The 19,947-nt window shown below is 36.2% G+C and overlaps 1 protein-coding gene across 1 annotated transcript; it reads left to right on the top strand.

Moving 5' to 3' along the window:
• Window positions 1-784: 784 nt before the first annotated feature.
• On the top strand, window positions 785-18,258 carry LOC120626903. The gene is made up of 5 exons (XM_039894691.1): window positions 785-1,055; window positions 14,426-14,675; window positions 15,434-15,595; window positions 16,475-16,607; window positions 17,743-18,258. Exons 1-5 carry the CDS (start codon window positions 914-916, stop codon window positions 17,887-17,889), a joined length of 834 nt encoding a protein of 277 aa, XP_039750625.1. The 5' UTR covers window positions 785-913; the 3' UTR covers window positions 17,890-18,258.
• Window positions 18,259-19,947: the final 1,689 nt, after the last annotated feature.

Raw genomic sequence — 19,947 nt, 5'->3', positions numbered from 1 at the left:
AAAGATACAAGTCTTGATGATCTCAGAATCTGAATTAAATTCATTGTTTGTATTAGAACTCACAAGTAGAGCAAGATCAGTGACACAACGTACTGCAGCCTCGCTATCTTAAGGGCCCGCCTGACGTATTTATCTGACTTTTGAAAACTCCTTACACGAAACTTAGTAGTTTCACATGTTAATATATATAATTTTAATTTTCTCTACACAAGGTTATAGACTTTAATGTAAGCCTTTATTATAGGAGTCTAATTTAAATTTTACTTTTTATTAGAATATAAAAACATAAATAAATAATAAAATAGTCTAATCTCGATAAAAATTTGCATTATTTACACAATGACGCTTATTTCTTTTTTTTAAGAGGCAATGATATCTTTTAGCGTAAACATTATGAACACAACAAGAAGTCAAAAGCTTATAATTTCTAAAATCACTGAATTCTTTTCGAACCCCTTACATTTAATAAAACAATAAACCATTGAACTTTATTAAAGCGCAACTACATTATTTCTTGATTCAATATTTATGATTGGTGTCTTTTTCTGCATGGTGAACAAAGCTATCCGCTTCATAGTTCACTTCCAAAGCTGGGCCCTTAATATGAGCATTGATCTCAAATGCATGCAAAGCAACAGTAAATAGGTATTTTTCAAAAGGCTGTATGGCGGGAGATCACTGCTCACCATCTCACTACGCGCAACTGCGAGACGCGCCGCGCGCTGTCTACCGCAAGAGCGTACGCGCCGAAAAAAAAAACAACTTACCATAAAAAAATTAAAACTAAACTGATAAAATATATTTTTAATTTTTCTTTTGAACTGCAATTAAATTGCCTAATAACATGTGAAGTGATTTAATTGATAAATTAATGTAGAGTATGTAGTTCATACTGATTTTCCTCTATAAAACAATGAAGTTATCTGCATATTTTAGTGTTAGTTGTAAAATAAAAGTGTGGTGTACGGGGAGTGCAAAATTAATGAGTCTAAGCGTAATGTATGCGGGCCTGATAGTGTGCGCCGCTCTCGTGCCATCGGTGTTCTGTGAAAGAGGTAAATAATACCCACTGCCTTAATTATCTAATAAAAGTACTTTTTTAACCAATCACGTAAACAAGCGAAGTATGAAAACGTGATTTAATATGACATTATAATACTGTGTATCCGTGAATCTAATTTACCGTCACAAAAGTGACAAAGATTTAATTGTCAAAGACAATCAGAGCTGGTTTTTCACATTGATTATGTTGTTATCGGTTTTTTCTAAACTATTTAATTTTGTTATGTCAAACTTGAAACTACGAAGAAATTTTAACGCCAAAAAATATCATACCTTTAGATGTCATAGAGAGGTTCCTAGTTTTTCTTAATTTTAATATTATTATTCTAAGGGTTAGTAAGATTTTAAAATAATCTCGCAACTACTCTAACTCAATTTTAATTACATCCTTTCCACATAAAATGTGTTAATAATTCAGCCCATTAAAAATTGCGCCTTCTAAATTTAAAAAATATAGCCGCATTTCTTGTTGATTTTGATTGGATAGTTCAATATCTACACAAGTTCAAAATTAAAGAAACCATGAATGTATACCAAATAACATACCTAATTATTATATCTGATATCTACGCACATTCAAAACTAGTTATACAGCTTTAAAAAAAGCTATAGACTATGTTAGCGAGTTATTTAAAATATTATGTAAACGTATAAAGTAAAACTCAACTAGTAACTTTAAAAAATTAGCATCGCTATAATACAAAAAATGGACACACGAATGGCGCGTGAACTGGTTAAGACTTTAAGAGAAATTCGGTAATGGTGCACCGCCGCGCGTTATGTAATTGCATCCGATTATTATATCATAATCAATGCCACGGCGATCATAAATGAGTACCTTCTCGATTATACAACCCAGCTCTCGATAGGGACTGCACCTCTGTAGCAATTCCTATCCCACAAAATAGCTCTTGTTTAAATTCAAGGTATTAAAATATCACTTGCTTTAACAGTGAAGGAAAGAATTGTGTAGTAGGTAGAGCTTTATGTGGCAGAGCTCGAATTTCATGCTTATTTCTGCCGCTAAGCAGCATTGTTGCAAATGTGTCTTCCGGTTTAAAGGACGTGGTCGCCCGTGTCATTATAGACACATAAGGCTTAACACTTATGCCTTAGGTTGGACAAAGGGCGGCGTAAAGTTTATTTTCCAAAGAAAAATAAAGTCCAAATTAGAGCCTCCGAAATCGTTGAGCCACCCAAATATCAATTGACTTAAAGTCGTTTAACCAACGCAATCGATAGAAGCCAACTCGCAAGTAGGCAATTCGTAAAATATACTAGACTACATATAATAAGTAATTCATTTAAAGGAAATTGTATACAATTTTACAGTAAATTACCAGTTGATACCTTGGAGATGTCTCTGAAAAAGTTCAAAGTTTGTATTAAACGTAAGCTTATAGAAAAGTCCTATTATAGTAGGACTACTTCAACGATAAAAATGCTTGGATGTAAATTATTGCTCTAACCAGGTTGCTTCTTTAATAGTTTTTAAATGATAATTTGAGATGGTAATAACGAAAAAAAAAAATAACAACCGGCTAAGTTTGTTGTGGGCTTCTTCTTAGACACGGGCGCGTTTCGAACCCTCGTAGCTTTAGTTTTAAGTCGAAGAATTTATTTATCACCACCAACTCAATCCTATGTCATATTTTACATGTAATGTACGCATCAAAATTGCCATCTATGTGCCTATTTGAATAAAGAAATATTTGACTTTGACTTTGACTTTGACAGCCACGACCAATTAGCATCATCATCATCATCGTATCAACCGATAGACGTCCACTGCTGGACATAGTTCTTTTGTAGGGAGTTCCGAATTCCACTGCGACGCGCTTAATATCGTGTATCCACTTTGGGGTCGACCAACACTGCGTTTACCAGTGCGGGGCTGTCATTCCAGCACCAGACCAATTAACAATTTCACAAAAATAATTTCGAGAATCTTATTACTTAATTTCATGTTACAGAGTGGTACTAAACAAAGGAATAATGTCATAAACATTACGTGCAGTATGTCGTAAATGTAAGGAATAGGAAATAATACGACGATTACTATGCACCAGCAACCACACTATATCGGCCGATGCTCGCAAGACGGTATTCATCATGCTAGGATGCGCTCGCTTCCTGCATTCTCTGTGCCACCTGCTGTATGTATCATGCTTATGCAGGAGGCGATCTTATTGCCGTATAAGTCAAGGACTAGCTTGTGGGCTTGATAGTATTTGCTCATGCACTAGTCCATGCGTCTTCCGCGTAACATTTCTGATTTCCTGTGAGATGAGCCTTTGTATACTAACAGAAAGGAATGTTTTCAAATCGAACTAATAGTATAACAGTTGTTAGCCTAGCCTAGCCTTAGTAGTCGTTTTCGCATAAAACTCCGTTAAATTTAAATGGGTCTAATTTTATTTGTTTCAGAGTCGTGTTCGAGTTAGAATTGTAGGCAAAAATGAGCCTTGACACAAACTGAATGGCATTAATTTTACTCTGATTTTCAAGTATTTCGATTCTCGGAATCGACTCCTCAATTACAAACGAGCAAAACTTGTAGATAACACTATGTATCATAATGCAAGCAATTTAAATATCACTAGCTTGAACGGTGAATTTATTGCGAGGAAACCTGCTTGCCTGACAGTTCTCTATAACGTTCTCAAAGGAGTGTAGAGTCCACCAATCCGCACTGGGCCACTGGGCTGGGACAAGGTGGACTACGGCCTAAACCCTTCTCGTTGTGGGAGGAGAACCGTGCCCCAAAGTGGGCAGGTAATGGTAACGTGCTACATAATAATAAAAGTTACGAAAATAAGGCAATATATAAAGCAAAGTAATAAATTATCCGGTCGATTACCGGTTTGCCAACAATTCTGGCTTTTCCTTGTCTACAAACACATTTTAAATGGAAAATGTATGACTGGACATTGTATTCTTTGTCGGTCTATGATCATCCATTAGTTGCATGTGTTTTAAATTTATATTCCTAATCAAAATATTGATACAGTGCATATTATGATGATGATGGTGGATCATCTTATCTTATCATATTATAGTAATAATTAATGTGCCAAGATGGCCCACCTTATGGTAAGTGGAAAATCATTGCCTATTTACTTTTTTATACGAGCGCTTGACTGCAATCACACCTGATGGCAAGTGATGATGCAGCCTAAAGTGTAGCGAGATTGCCTAGAAAATGCCTGTTCACTCTTGATTTGAAGATACTCATATTGTAGGTACTAAAAAAAATTACGAGCTCTTTTAATCAAATAATAAAGATCTGATGATAATGATGCGGAAATAAATAAATCAAAATATTAACGGCCCACCTTTTTCAGGCAAAGCTTAAATAGCTTTGATAAAAACACCTGGACCGAAGCGATGGCTTAACACGGTTCCTACGGGGAATCACTTCACAGTAAGCGCCAACAAAATATTTCTTTTCAATGGTTTCATTAAAAATGACCCGGGTGTCGAACTCAAAGCCATGAAATCCGTAGAAAAATAAACAAGCTGCTAGATCACCGAAGCGGTTAGTAATAAACTTTATAAATTATTCGTATCTTGTTAGGCAACTTGAATGATTAACATGAGATGATTAAAATGACAGTCTTCGTGTTGCCAAATGAAAATGTTTGTAACATTCGCCAGATGAAACATTTATGATGAAACGAGCGGTTCGTATCGCGGTATTAATTAGACCCTGACAATAATCGGATTATGAATTATACTCGCATGTATTGTTTTATTTCGGCAGAAACAACTACCGAAACAAAACAATGGCGTTTTAAAGTTTTGTGTGAACTAGTGCGACACACACATGCTGCTGCAGAAACACTCAGAATCAGGTGACCCTCGCGCTCGTTTGGTCAGCGCCGTAAATACTTGGATATTTTAAGGAGTCGGTATTTCGGAAACCATTCTCATCCCCAGAGGGGGCCCGTGATGATGATGTATGTTTATCTTACTTTGTACTTTTTATCCGTTCTGATAAAATAAAGTTATTAAAATAAAACGATGTTGAAGATGGGTTTCAGCGATTAGGTTTAAGAATCTGGTCTACAGATATTTAATCTCAAATTGGTATGCAGCGAATTATACATCTAGCTAAATCATAACAATTTCAACATAAAAAACCCATTAAGATGTTATTAGCATACAAGGTCTGGCAAAATAGTTGCAAAACAAACCCAATACAAATATATTGAAACACACATCGATCAACGTTAATTTTAACTTATACGGTATATAATCTTCTTTTCTTTCTCTAAATTTTATATAGATGGGTGGGTCACCCTCATTTGCAAAAGATTGTAGTAAATATGAGTAAACATTTAGATAAATATTATTGCACCGGTGCGCTCACATATTGACTCCATCTCCGTCAATTACGATGTTGATGATAATAATTTAAATACCAAAAAAACGTAAGCACAATCGTTAATAGCTAAATTACCCACTATAAAAAATACCTCTAACATGCTAAACTCCTAAGGGCTTCTACACATCATAAGAATTTTTTGTTGACGTTAAATCTTGTCTGTCTGTGCTAATATTAAAAAGTTTTTGTTTTATTTGAACATGGTTAACTTGATCTACATTAATATTTTATGAAATTAGCTCTGTTATTGACAAAAGTTTACCTAAACGTAAATGAAGGTTTTCTCCGTAAAAAAAAATACTGAACACGTATTATTTTATGTTTTATGTATATATTGTACTACTCTTCTTGCAATACCAGTATCTGCTAGAAGAGTCAGATTACTGACGTAGAAACAGCAAGACATGTTTACTTTGCGTACTTTCATAATGTGACGTCTTACGGTATCTTATTATGGGGCAAAGCTGCTGATATTGAAACTATAAGTATTCATATTTCAGAAAAGAGCTGTACGGTCAATATATAAACTTAAATCACGTGAATCCCTCCGTGAAAAATTTAAAGAAATAGGTATCCTTACGGTAGCCTCACAATATATTTATAACAATATAGTATTTGTTAGACAACATATTAGTCTATATAAACAAAAAGTGGATATCAGTCGACTTACAAGAAATGGTCATAAATTAGTGACATCCGCATATCGTCTGCGAAAGGTGCAGAAGACATTTGTGGGATTGAATTTACGCTTTAAAATATGATTCCTACGTTAAATTTGGATCTACCAATGTATAAGTTTAAAAAATGTGTTAAAACACATTTATTACAGCGAGGTTTGTATACAATTGATGAATTTCTAAATGACAAGGTTGCTTGGAAGCATCCGGCTCCGCTTTCATCTCTCAGAAGATAGAAAAGTTATTTTTAAATTGTTGATATTGGAAAAAAGCAACTTCTGAGTTTCTGGCCGGCTTCTTCTCGGTAGAATCTGCCTTCCGAACTGATGGAGTCACTACACACAGACAGACTTGACGTTTCAAAAGTGCCTACTTGAAATAAATGAATCTTTTGAATTTTTTATTTTTTTTAAGAGAGTCTCGTCAAAATATTTTCAGCTTTTCCGACAATCACAAAACAGATTTTTTTATAAGTGGGTTTAAAGTCGTATAAGATTAAACTTTCAGGCCAACTGCTTTTTTCGAAATCGCTGATAGAGATACATAATTTTTTTATTTGCGTTGGAATTGACTCTATGTAAGGGGCTTTGTAAGAATGTGTACGTCACTAGTGCGTATTATCGCCATTATAAGTGTAGTCTGAGAACCGATTTGCATTTGATGCATGACACACTGACGCAGCGACCAAGGCTACGGGAATATCTTTGTTCTCAGCGGCCAATTAATATGTTTTTATGGAAAGTTTACGTAACAATCCAAGAAGGCGCTCCGAACACGTAACTTCAATTCAGTTTCAAGATCCAGTAACCCGATACTGCTTTTAGCCATTTATGACAATTTTAACGTAACATCAAAAACTTATCTACAACCCTTATTTTACGATTTGAGCATTCGCAGTGAAAAGTCGTTTAGAGTATCGCGACACTATGACACCAAGTGAATTGCTCTTGGATTGTTGTCTAAGATAAGTTTTATATAGTCTTATAGACACTGCTACCTACTAGAGCAGCTCAAAAGTCACAATTTCATCACAGTTTTGGAGGTTACGGGAGCTCCTGGGAACGCATCGGTACCTCCTTTTCAAGGCACACTATTGACCCTTTTTCCCCTATTTTCCTCCAAAAAAAGGGGAATTGATTATATGTCATATGTCATAATAACTAATTGTTAGTGGTATACTAACAATTAATATAATCCAATATTAATGTTCTCCTAAGGTGGAACATCCATATGAAATATAGCTATAATTTATCCACAATTTTTCTAAAGGTATTTATTTCTTTAATTATGTAGGTAATTAAGTGTTCTGTAGCTAGAAGAGTTTCTGTGTCAAGTTACAGTGTATTTTGCTGATGTATATAAATAAACACTCACACACATACACACACAAACACACGCACAACCCCCGCACGTACACGCAAATACACACAAACTTAAACAAGACAATACGAAATAAACAAAATAAAAGGTACAGTAACAAAATTTTACTTAATTAATCACATTCAAATTTAAAAACTTGCAGCACGGTTATTTGTCTGGCACCTATAAATAATTGCGTGTCAGGTGTTCGCTGAGTAGGCACTACAGTAGATATTGCTTTTTATTGTGATTATTAACTTGAGGCGGAACTGCATATTCGCAAGATGAAGTTGCAAGAATACTTTAAGTAAGACGACTTTACATCCAATTGGTTCCGCCAAAAAAAAATTGGAAGTTACTATAACGCAGTATGGACAAGTAATTAAAAATTGAAAATTTATTCATACATACATATAATAGGCATCCATACACAAATAAATAAAATCAAAGTGTCTGTGTATTGTCAAAATACAAGTATTTTCATGAAAGTCTACTGTAATTTATTACAATAAACTATTTAAAATCATGTTTCTTCAACAAAAGGTTGTCTGGAGAAGATCGCTTCACGCGATAAGGCCGTCTTAGCGCATATATTTTACTAACCTAGCTTTCTATTTGTATGTGCAATAAAAACTTCTTCTATTCAATTGTATTCTACTATCATTGTCTGCCTTAAGTGCGAATTTTGTTTTTTGGTTTATTCCACTACAAGTTAGCCCTTGACTGCAATCTCAACTGGTGACAAAATACTACAAACAAATTATACAAATCTAAAAATGTTTAAAAATTCTGCATCTTTCAAGGGGATACAGCAAAGTAACTAGCACATAACTATTAGTGATTGAAGGAAAATGAAATGCTAACTTTATTGTATGTACGGTATTCAGCCGTAGCGTGTACGGTGGTACGGATCTCCAAAAAGTAAACTCAAAACCACTTTCGTTGGCGGTCAACCGGTCAGAGCTGGATGACCTTTAAACACTTTCTCTCTCATCATACGAGCTCGATGTTTTGATTCCGCATATTTCGTGTATCGTCACTGCTGGTCGGGTTGAGAATAAGGGACAGTCCCAACCTTTGCTCTGTGTCTCAAGGACACAGAGCAAAGATATCTACAACATAAAATATACCATTCCACTGACTCTACATCCTTATATAAGGAAAAAGGTATATTTCAAGTAGGTTGACTCTATAAGCACTTTTGAAACGTAAAGTCCGCCTGAAGTGACTCTACAGCTAGTTTGGAAGGCAGATTCTACCGAGACGCTAAAAAACTGAACTATTGCTCTTTTCCAACATCAACAATTTACATTTTAACATTAATTTTTCTATCTTGCTCAGTGTCATTGATAAAATCATCATCAGTTTTTCTTTTTTTTTTATTTATTTGTTACATATCTGTGGCTCGACAATTACACCCATATCGATAAAATTGCACGCATCTTAGAAATTATCAAAGTATACTTTTGAACCCCAAAAAGTGCCTAGCATGTACGGCTGTAAATTTAACTGATGTTGACATCCTGAGAAGCCAGGGAAAACAAACGACTCCCACGTGATTTTGTAATCAAATCTAAAAACAAAGAGGAGCAGCTAATAATTTATTGATTTAAAGGGTTTGATATCCTATATTGGCTATTCAATTAGAAATCTATTTCCACGTCGCTCGTTGAATGCAGTATCTAGGTACCCGTGATCCGCTCCTCTCCGTCCACAATGACAGCGATTGTAACAAACATCTAGTGCGTGAAATGCGACTGCTTTTTACAATGATACGCGCTACAATGGGCCCACTGTTTAGACGTATAATTACCGCACACGCGTTACATCATGACGATCAAATCGTCAATAGTTTTTTTTATAAAATGTATGCATATTATTAATTTCAACTAATTATCCTACCTAATAATATAAATGCGAAAATGTGTTTCTTGTCCTTCTTGAGAAACCAACCAAATTATTTTTTTCCGTGGTGTTAGTTGCCAGGAAAGATAGTAACTTAGTATTTTTATCACAGAAAAATAAATGTGTCCCGCGGGATTTGTAAAACCGTAGTAAACGCGGACTTCAAACGCGCGTGTTAGGAAATAGGGAATTACAGCACTTTATCTATGATAAACACGATGATTATATTAAATATATCAACAAATCATAGTTTGTATACTCATTGATAATGTATTGAAAATAGAATAATGGACTTTAGTAGACTGTCAAATAAAAGTATAGGATCTATGGCGGGAGACGCGAGTTTGACAAGTTAGATTGGCGGCAAAGAAAAAGTTAGGACGGATTTAAAGTAATGAATTGAAAAAAGGAGTTTAAGTAAAGTATTGTGGATAGATCGTTACAAATTGGGTTGAGATGATTTATAATGGAAACGATACACTTAACGAAATCTTGTTGTGGCGAAACAAGTCGTATGTACTGGTGATGGAGTCGTTAAAAGTGGTTGGTACTATGATTGTACCTGATGTTGCATCAGATAAGTATATCTCATCCCTTGGTTTATTTAGGTATCATATATGGAGCCCTAGCATAACTTTATACCGACAGTTTATGTAGCAGAGGTTGCTCTATACAAACAACTTGTTCCAAAAGTCTTGATGTTATAAGTGATAATAGTAGTTATGTTTGACCTGTCTTAAAATATGTCTTGTATCAAAGGGCCTAGCGTTATTACATATGACGTTGTAATGATGATGTTGTAATTGTGTTTATAAGTTGTTTTAATTGATTGAATAAAAGAGCAACGGTAGAGTTTCTTGCCAGTGGTCTTCTCTGCCGAAGACAGCATTCCGAACTGGTAGTAGAGTCATTTGAAGGTAACAAGTAATATGAATTATAGAGAAGCTTAATATACAGTATTAGAGTCAGTCCAGTTGTTTTATTTCACTCCTTGGGAAGTCAGGTTTATAGAGTACAGACCCACAACACTGCTCTAAAGCAGGTTGGTGGGCTTTAATGATGTCTTTTATAAAATGAATACTTTAATATAAGAAACTAGGTATTTAGCTTCAATAATACTGTTAATTAATGAAAGATCTAAGTGCCATCCTGAACATTGTGGGTATTGAAGTGAATATCTGAATACCTTGGCCCTTCCATTATCTATATTATTTTAGCACGCGCAACGGCTATTTATTAATAAAATAACTTGATTTCACTATGAAATAAAGCGATAGATTTTTGTTTTGATTTCCTGTAGTATATCTATGAACATCGGCCAGGTTAGAAGTTTAGTAACCCAAACAAAAAAATATACCCAACCATCCAACAGGCAACAACACTTTCCCCATAGACTAGGGCTACACGCAAAAATAACCTTTACACAACCTGAAAGCCGGTGAAAACTTGTACGATTTCTTACGTCACATAGAAGTGGCGTCCATTAACTTTATAACGACTAATCTCAGTCGAACAATCACGTTTTTCCCTACATCTTCCTAGCCTGAGTCTCAAAGTGACTCTTAGGATGACGTTCTCCACGATTTATCTTAGCCGTAGGACTGTCCGCACTGGCTTCATCTTGCAGCAATGCTGCAGCACCAATACGGTCAACAGCGTACGCACAATACTACCAACTTCAACTTTTAAGTTATGGTTTAAAAGTTTATGTGCGGGACTTTCTTAATTTAAAAATCATCATCATCATCATCATCAGTTAACAAAGGTCAAACTCTGGACACATGCCCCTTCTCTAGTGGGAGACAGGAATGAGACGGTTGGACAGCGCTTATATCTCAACTGCCACTAGTCTTTTAATTTATATGTAAGAAAAACAAAAGCTTACAATTTTTGGCTCGATCCGGAAACCGAATTCTGAACCACGTGATCTCGAGCTGAACATGGTAAGCTAATTCAAAATTGCATTATTCAAATATACCTATGCCTATGTAGATAGATACATTATTTTCAATTGTAGTGATTGAGGTGATAATTGTCCATAATTGATGAACTGTAGGCTTCGAAGGTACCTTGCGCGAGGAATAAGGAGCTCCCAACAAACCCTGAAAGCTCTGATTCTTACGCGAATGGTTCACGATCATTATCATTATCATGTTAGTGATAATGACTGGAACCGAAGTGTTACCGTGCTCTGCGCCACGGAAAAAGAAAGGTTAAGGCCATTCTGTGAGACTTCATCATAATTTTTTTTTTACAAATAAACAAAGAACGAGAAAGAAATAAACAAACGTGCTCTCTACTGCTAAGTACGATTTTAAGCAAATGTGGCACTAGAGCAACCATTTTCCCTGGAATAATCTTACGATTTTTTCATACTAAAGCTGGGTGCAAATCCCGTCTAATTCTTCGTACAAAAGACCTTTGTCCAGCTGTGGACGTCCATTGGTTGACATGATGAATTACCACACTACCGCCAGCGACATAGCGTTCCGGTACGGTACGGCGTAGAAACCATCTAGGGTTATGGGATTCGGATTAGTGTAACTACTGTACCCTTATAGCAAGATTTTTGTAAATGAAGCTTCGTAACTAACAACCAAACAAGACTATAACATCACATCGTTTTATAAAAACCCTTTGTTTCGGAAGGACCTACACGTAGTGGATCCTATAACTCGTTGTTCAAGTTACAAGGTACCTAATTAGCTAACTGTAGCCTGCTATTGTGATACTAAACTTTGATTGATTAAATAATTGATATCTTTGTTTAGTTCGCAATAATAGTGATCGAATGAATTGTAATACGTATACCATTGTGTTTCGGAGATAATTGCAAACAAGATTCACGGTCACTCATGATAACTACCTAATAACTGTTCAGTATGAAACACGAGATATTTGAATATTTCAATTAAACTAATTTTGTATGCAATTAAAGACAAAGGTCTCAATTATCTATAATAGTTTTGGTTAAAATAAAGGTTTGAACTAAATTATTAAATGAAACATTTTTTAAGTTATACTTCTTTAGCGGCGTCAGGAAAAATCGTGGGAGTGAAATTATACGAAACGTAATGTTTACACGATCTTACCAGGATGAAGGTAGGTGCGAAACCGAGCGACACCATCCGTCACTAAAAATCTCGACACCCTGAAGTTAACTATAGTCGACATATTAGTTTAAAAAAAAAAGATTTAATTGATTCAATTGTACAAAAATCTCAAATTTTGATAACTAGATAACGCGTTATAATAAAACTTTCAATATATTGTTAACATCGTTTTCTCTACAAACGTAGAATAAGGCGTAAGACAAAATTTTTGAAACGATTTTTATCTTGTTACGCCAAAAAGTATAACTTCTAACGCGTGTACATAAGTACACACACGTCTTTTTTATATTTGCTATTGATATTAAAGGATTGATTGCTTTTGATCGAGAACATGGCAAAAGTCGTTGTAACCATAATGCCAATATCAAACAATATTATTTTATGTTAATCAGTATCTCGTAGTTAGGACTAATCCAACTAAGTCAACAACTCCATTAGAATTATAAAAGGGGAATCTAATATTGGTAACTAATAATTAATTTCTTTTATTAGCTTATTTTATTACCAAGTTATTGCGCTAAAAATTGACAACTGCTTCCACCAGAATGACATCGATATTTTCGTAGCCATCCTCAATCCCAATCCACTCTTAGCTATTACACATTGCAGCCTTGACCTATGCCCACATATTACTATGATAGTCGATCAACACGATTGAGTGTCCTAATGTCTAACCTTTTTGTTACTGACTTAGCATAATAAGCAGGTGGGTACATATTGCCCAACTGCAGATATTCTTGCAGAAATATGGAAATCTGTACTAATATTATGAATGAAAAAGTTTCTTTGTTTGTTATTTCTTGCTCTACACCCTAACATAGCAAACGATCGACTTGATTTTTGGGATAGAGTTAGTTGAAAGGACGGAGAGTAGCAGGGATTCCGGGAAAATAAACGGTTCCCACGGATTTTGTAAAAAACCGTAAAAGCTAGTATTAAATAATGCAAAACAGCCGTTTTTTTGCATAAATCTAACGAGATAAACGTGTAAACTAATGTTTTTTCGTTATTTTATTGGAATCCTAAGTAGGTTGAATAAATAGGCATGTATTATTATATGGCTATTTCGAGTTATGTTTAATGTAGGTATATAACTAAACAGCTTCTTGCTTCAGGGTAACCATCGTTAGCAAAATAAATACTGGTTATTTGATTAAGCATAGCTCGCTAATTATACTTAACTAAATCTTGACCTAAATAGTAAATAGGTAGGTAGGTTTTGAACTTAGTATTTAGTACAGAATAGGTAATATGGTGCCCTTATTAAAATCGTGAAGCGGTGATAGAGCATTGGGTACGAACGCGACTTCATTTTCGCGCGGGGCGTGTTCGAATCCCAGCTCGCACTTATAACTTTTTTAAGTTACGTGCGTTTTAAGTAATTAAAATATCACTTGCTTCAACGGTTAAGGAAAACATTGTGAGGAAATCCTTAAGATGTCTCTCTATAAGTTCAAAGTTTATATAGAACGTAAGCTTACAGAAACATCCTATTATAATATTAAGGATTCCGGATTAAGGACATGCATGGTAAAAAAGCTTGGGTATGAATTGCTCTTACGTCATAGTTACCCATTAACTTGGCTGTGAGATGGTGATAACAAATGGTGATTTTTTTATGTAGTCCAGTTTATTGCACTGCAAGTTGATTTTTGCTTTTAAACATATAAATAAACAGACACTATCGCATTATAACATTAGTAAAAAAATAAAAAAGGCTTTTATTATTATCCTTGATTGAAGTATAGAAAATATAAACAAAATAAAACATAATAAATAGAAAAAAAAAAAGATAAGAATATAAGCTTTTGCAAATTTGTTATGAACCATTAATTATTAGGGGCACGTGCGACGGGAGCTGCCCATTTAAATAGTAAGGATTACTGCCATAGAATTAGTAAGGATTCCATAATTTGTTTCAGTCCCGTCTGGAATTCTCACCTACGAGCAAATCTACAACAGCACCAGCTACGCCCAACTTGATCACCTCCTGACGCCGCACACAGCTACTGAGAGGAGGAACAGCACCCAGGGATACACCCCCCTGAGAGGGGACGAGTTCCGATTCAAGGACAAGTATGAGATCAGCAGCCGGAGTCAGCTGCTGGTGGGGTTCGCGCGGGACCCCTTCCGGCAGTCGATACCGGAGGTTGACTATCGCAAAGGAGTGAGGTAAGAGCGCTCTCTGCGAATCGTGTTCGTTGTTTGTCTGTTTTATTCAGTCCATTCTAGATAGTAAAAATTGTACTTAGAAGTTATTAAACAAAATTTTCCAATGAATTCTTATCAAAAATTCCCAAATTGACACTAATTTTTATTAAATTGTTTTAACCTACATTTTGTGTAGCCATAACCAACATAAATTATAAATCAGACTATACTAATTCTAAAATGTTCTGCATCTTTACATAGGTTAGTCCAAAAGTTTTAATACTGTATATTCAGTCAAGATTTTTCGTGTTTTATAGATTATTCACTAAGCGTTTTACATCTGCATACCTAGTCCTATATTTTAACAAATAAAAATTTATCATATTATCTAATTCTAATAAAAACTTATCATATTTTCTTTATATTGCTGCTATACGCTAACATTCACCAAACTACAGACAAAACCATTCCGTTATCAGAGGTCATGCTTTCATAGAGTAGTATTAGGGATATGAGGTTAAAGACTGCAGCGTCAATTTAAATCAGATTATATCATGGGCAAGTGCTAACTTCATCTTCATCATCATAAAATAAGATGTCAAATTCAAATATTTTTCATTCATACAGGCCTATCATAGGCATTTATGGAGGAAAAGAAGATACATTCAGTAACTAAAGCTTGTTCTAACGCTAAGTCTTAAAAGAGCACACAACGAACTTAGCCGGATAGCCGGGGTAGTCTTGTTGTGTCGAATGAAGAATCCTATGGGATGTTGCAGAGTGCTGGACGCCCAGCCCAGCGCGGACCGAGGCAAGCGTGGCGTTGTACATCTATACAACATGCTGACTTGCGCGACTGGCTGCGACCCGTTGGCCTACAAGGGCTACGGCTGTTACTGCGGCCTGCTGGGTGAGGGTCGGCCCACCGACGGCATCGACAAGTGAGTAACGCCCACTGGACTCTTTTATCTCTGGACAGACTGTCACTTTGTTTTTGTCTCCAATTGATTGACGCTATTTTGGCGCTGCAAGTTTTAAAATAGGAGTACAAGGAAATAAAATTGAATTACTTAAAATATTAGTTCCAGATTATTCCGTATGTCAAATGAGGGCCAGATTTTGCCGTAATTTCATCGTGTAAACTAGTTCAATATAATTTTTCTTTTTTTTTTATATGGTGTGTTAAAAATTAATTCATAAGGACCAGTCCAATGGTAGAGGTTCATTGAACTACCCAACGGTGAGCTGCATATTTTGGTAATGCGACTCTTAGCTTCCCCAGTAAGTATTGCATTTTTAGGTAAATCTAATTTGTTATACCAGAGAGTACGTCCTTGCAGAAATTCCTTTTGGTCAGGTTGCTTTTAGAACTTCACTTTGAGTGATAAGCCTACCTTGCACCGTAAGAAAATTATTATTTTCGTTATATTGGACGGAGGGTGCATTGGCCGAGGTGTGGATCACGCGAATGTGTCGATCGAATCAAATTCTGACAATGTGTTACGACTTTGGGAGATGTGCGTCTGTACAACTTCTGCCGTTAAGCGATTCAGGCTAAAGGGGATTTGGCCAGTACCGAATAAAGGAGTTCAACCTTTTCCTTCTATCTGACTCTCATGCCTCATGTTGAGCAATCGTATCAGCGATTGTTGGAGCAGTGTGGTTGGCTGGATGTTTGTAACGGCAAAAAGGGCCCAGTTTGAAAAATGCAAATAGCGTTAAAAATATATCGTGATCAAAATTTTAACAAGTGTCCTTAAATATTGTCTCTGGTTAGTCGAGTTGATCGACTTCGCGACTAACGGAAGTTCCCATTGCAGCTGCTGCCGCATCCACGACGAGTGCTACGACAAGTTCCACTGCCCCTTCTACACCGTGTACTTCCAGCCCTACTACTGGAAGTGCTACCACGGCGAGCCGCTGTGCGCGCGGGAGAACCACATCGCTCGCAAGGTGGGGTTTTATACCGACTGCCAGTGAGCTCGTGCAGTCGAGTTAGTAGAAGTAGAGCTGGAAGAGCTCGTCCAGCGAAGTACTACCGCCATGTTTGTTTCTGCCGCCATGAGGCTTTACGCCCACGCCTCAGATGGACACTGGACTGTACTTTGTAGGTGTAGGACGTGTGCCTTGCCTGCCCTGTGAACTGTGATCAATAAAATTTGTTCTTAACCGCTAGGCCATAAAGGAAATATCCTATAAGTGGCTACTGGGATTTGCGAAATATTTATTTTATCACATGAGCTTTAGTTAGAATTTAAATACTAAAAATAAGCAAGAAGAAATTGGTATTTATTTTCAAATTGCGTCAGTTACTTATTCTATAATGTCTAGATCACTGGTATAGTAAATTATTACTTAGTCCGTGGTTGCAGTTTTAAAAAACAGAAGCCACGTTTCATTTTCTTATCTTTGTCTTTCGATTGATAATATTGCTCTTCCACCTAGTTACTAAGCCTTTATCTCTAAATAGCTCGGTCACCTAGGTGTAAATATTACAAATCGCTGAAAGAGTAACATTGACACCTCCCCGTACTGTCTATGGTCCCGTATGAGCGCTTTGGTCTTATTAGTGGGACGGCCCTGGATCGAACCTCGGGTTAAATTTGGGAATTTTATTTTCTGAATTGTCTCTGGTTTGTTTGGTATGATGGGGCTCGGCCGTGGCTAATAACCACTATATCCACCATGATATGCCGCCCAGCGTTTTGATGGAGGCCTGTTCGAGAGCAATTATGGCTAGATTATCTAGGTGTTAGTTCCAGGGTGCTGAATTAATGGCATCATTGCACTCGTTAACGCAGCGTTGGTAGACTCCCGACGAGGAATGACAAGTGAGTCGCGGGTAGCCGCTGGACAAAAGCGGCACAAGACCGTGGTATTTGGATGTTCCAACAAAATACCTATGTCCATTAGTTGAGATGACGATGATGAATAATAAACGAGGGTTAAACGTCTCCTATGTTTCCGTTCTTCCTGTTTGCCGTGCTTTGGCAAGTGGATAAGTTTTGATCCCTTGTCAATAATCGGGGATAAGAATTTTTGTCTCCTGCTTATGCTATCCGCGCTTATAGCCGTTGGTCTGTCGCAGGGGGTGAACAGCTGCGCGGGGCAGCTGTGCGAGTGCGACCGGCGGTTCGCGATGTGCGTGAAGCGCTACACGTGCCCGCGCGGCAAGGCGCTGTGCCGCTCGTCGCCGCTGCGGCTGCTGCAGAACATCCTCATGTCGTACCGCTGACGGCGCGCCGCTCGCACTATGTTCAGGGCTAACTTAATACATCCATCCAACAACAGGGCGACATTGACTTCCCGCCGCTGAAAGTTGTCCCAGTTAATACAGTTTATTGAGATGAAGAACAATTCGTAATAAAAAGTAATAATAAAGTCATGGTAAACCACATGCTGCTCACGTTGTTATGCTTTTAAAGACTTAACTGAACTGATTTTAATGAGAGTGATCTATTTTAGATTACTTGCAGACTTGTGAGTACAATAGTTCAACATACTCGTAGTGCCGACATACGATCAATCAAAAATCAATAAATTAATCCATTTTTCTTTTGCTGCAAAATGGAATACAACAGCTGTACAGATAATTAGAATTAGAAATACCTACCTATTAATTTAAGAACTTCCTATGTAATTAATATCTTTGTACATTCAATTATATCTATGTAGATTACATAACAATATTGTACATATTAATTAGTCTAATGTTATTCTGTTAAAATATAATATTTAAACAAAAATTTATGTCTCAGTAGGTGTTATATTTCCATTCACAGTGGTGCAAATAATCATAAGAAGTAGTCTGTACGTACGTTAAACTATAAATTAAGCTAAGTTAACAAGTATTGAGTCTAAAAACAAGACAACTGAAAGTGCTACACTACTTTTACATATGCACATTTTTTTGTATACAAGCTTTTTTGACAGAGCTTGTCCGAGGAAGTACTCTCAAGTAGCATTGTTACGATCTAAACGGCGTGAATGCCGGTGTAATAAATAAATAAATATACTACGATATTACACACTACAAACAGACAAACTTCAAAAGAGCTTATATTATGCCTACTTGAAATTAATGAATTTTGATTTTGATTTGATTTACACACATCGCCACGTAGCCCCAAAGTTAGCGTAGCTTATGTTATGGGTACTAAGATAGCTGATAAATATTTATATGGATATACTACACAAAAATACTTATAATATACAGATAAACACCCAGACACTGAAAAGCATTTATGTTCATCACACAAACATTTTCCAGTTCAGTTTTCCAATTCGAACCCACGGCCACGACTCCGAAAGCATGTTCGCTGCCCACTGCGCCAGTCGGCCGTCAGTAACAGGCACATGACGGCTTAACACCCACCTAGGCCTAGGCCAGGTTAACATCTTCATGGTCCGTGAATTATTAGATAGTATAAGTAAAAAAAATATTGCCTGATTTACGCCAAGCCACAATTGAGTAGCGTGGTGAGTTATCCAAGAACTATAATCCATGCTTGAACGTGACATTATACTTAGGCTCATGATAATAGCTATAATACCGTGATCTCTACCGGTCGTCATGGCGGAACGTGTTGAAACGTACAAGTCTCAAAGAACTAAGTTGATAGTCTCATTGTAATCAAAGTGTGTGTGAATTTGCAATAAAGTCCAACAGTAGCGGGATTACCGGCTGGTAATTACAGCGCGGTGCTAGCGTATGTAGCCGGACCCTTAGCACGGGATCATTTCGATTCACCCAAACTACCGACGTTTGCAAATATCTAAACCAATTAACGTCATAGTCTAAATCCTAGGCGCAGTTTAGTCTGCATCCGGTTCGCTTATTTCTTTGGACATCAATTAATTGGGCGTATGTAACTATTTTGTAACATTGCATGCCAAATTACTGGCAAAACACTGTACCCTAAACCGATATGTAAAACCTTATTGACGTGTATTTTGCAATAAATGATTATTACTATTACAGTGACTTGTCCATATACAATGTCAAACGAGGTGAATACATCTCTCTTGAATTGCTTTACCAAAAGACCATTTGCGTCTTTATTAGACGTTATTGTTCTAAGTTCTGAGTTAAATAAACTTTTTTTTACTTAATAAATCATAGTAGTATTTAGGTTCTAGTGATCATTAAGCATAACTTTTATGTTATAATCAAGTTAAAAAGACTAATACAGTAGCAGTTTATAAGAATCTATAATTTACAATAAGAATGTTACCGGTACTTAACGACATCTATGGCTTAGCGCTGTTTACGCATATTTTTTATCTGATAGTC

Source organism: Pararge aegeria, chromosome 10, assembly GCF_905163445.1.
Source record: "Pararge aegeria chromosome 10, ilParAegt1.1, whole genome shotgun sequence".
Classification (NCBI taxonomy): domain Eukaryota; kingdom Metazoa; phylum Arthropoda; class Insecta; order Lepidoptera; family Nymphalidae; genus Pararge; species Pararge aegeria.
The sequence above is the reverse complement of the archived record's forward strand: the minus strand, read 5'-3'. Positions and strand labels throughout refer to the sequence as shown.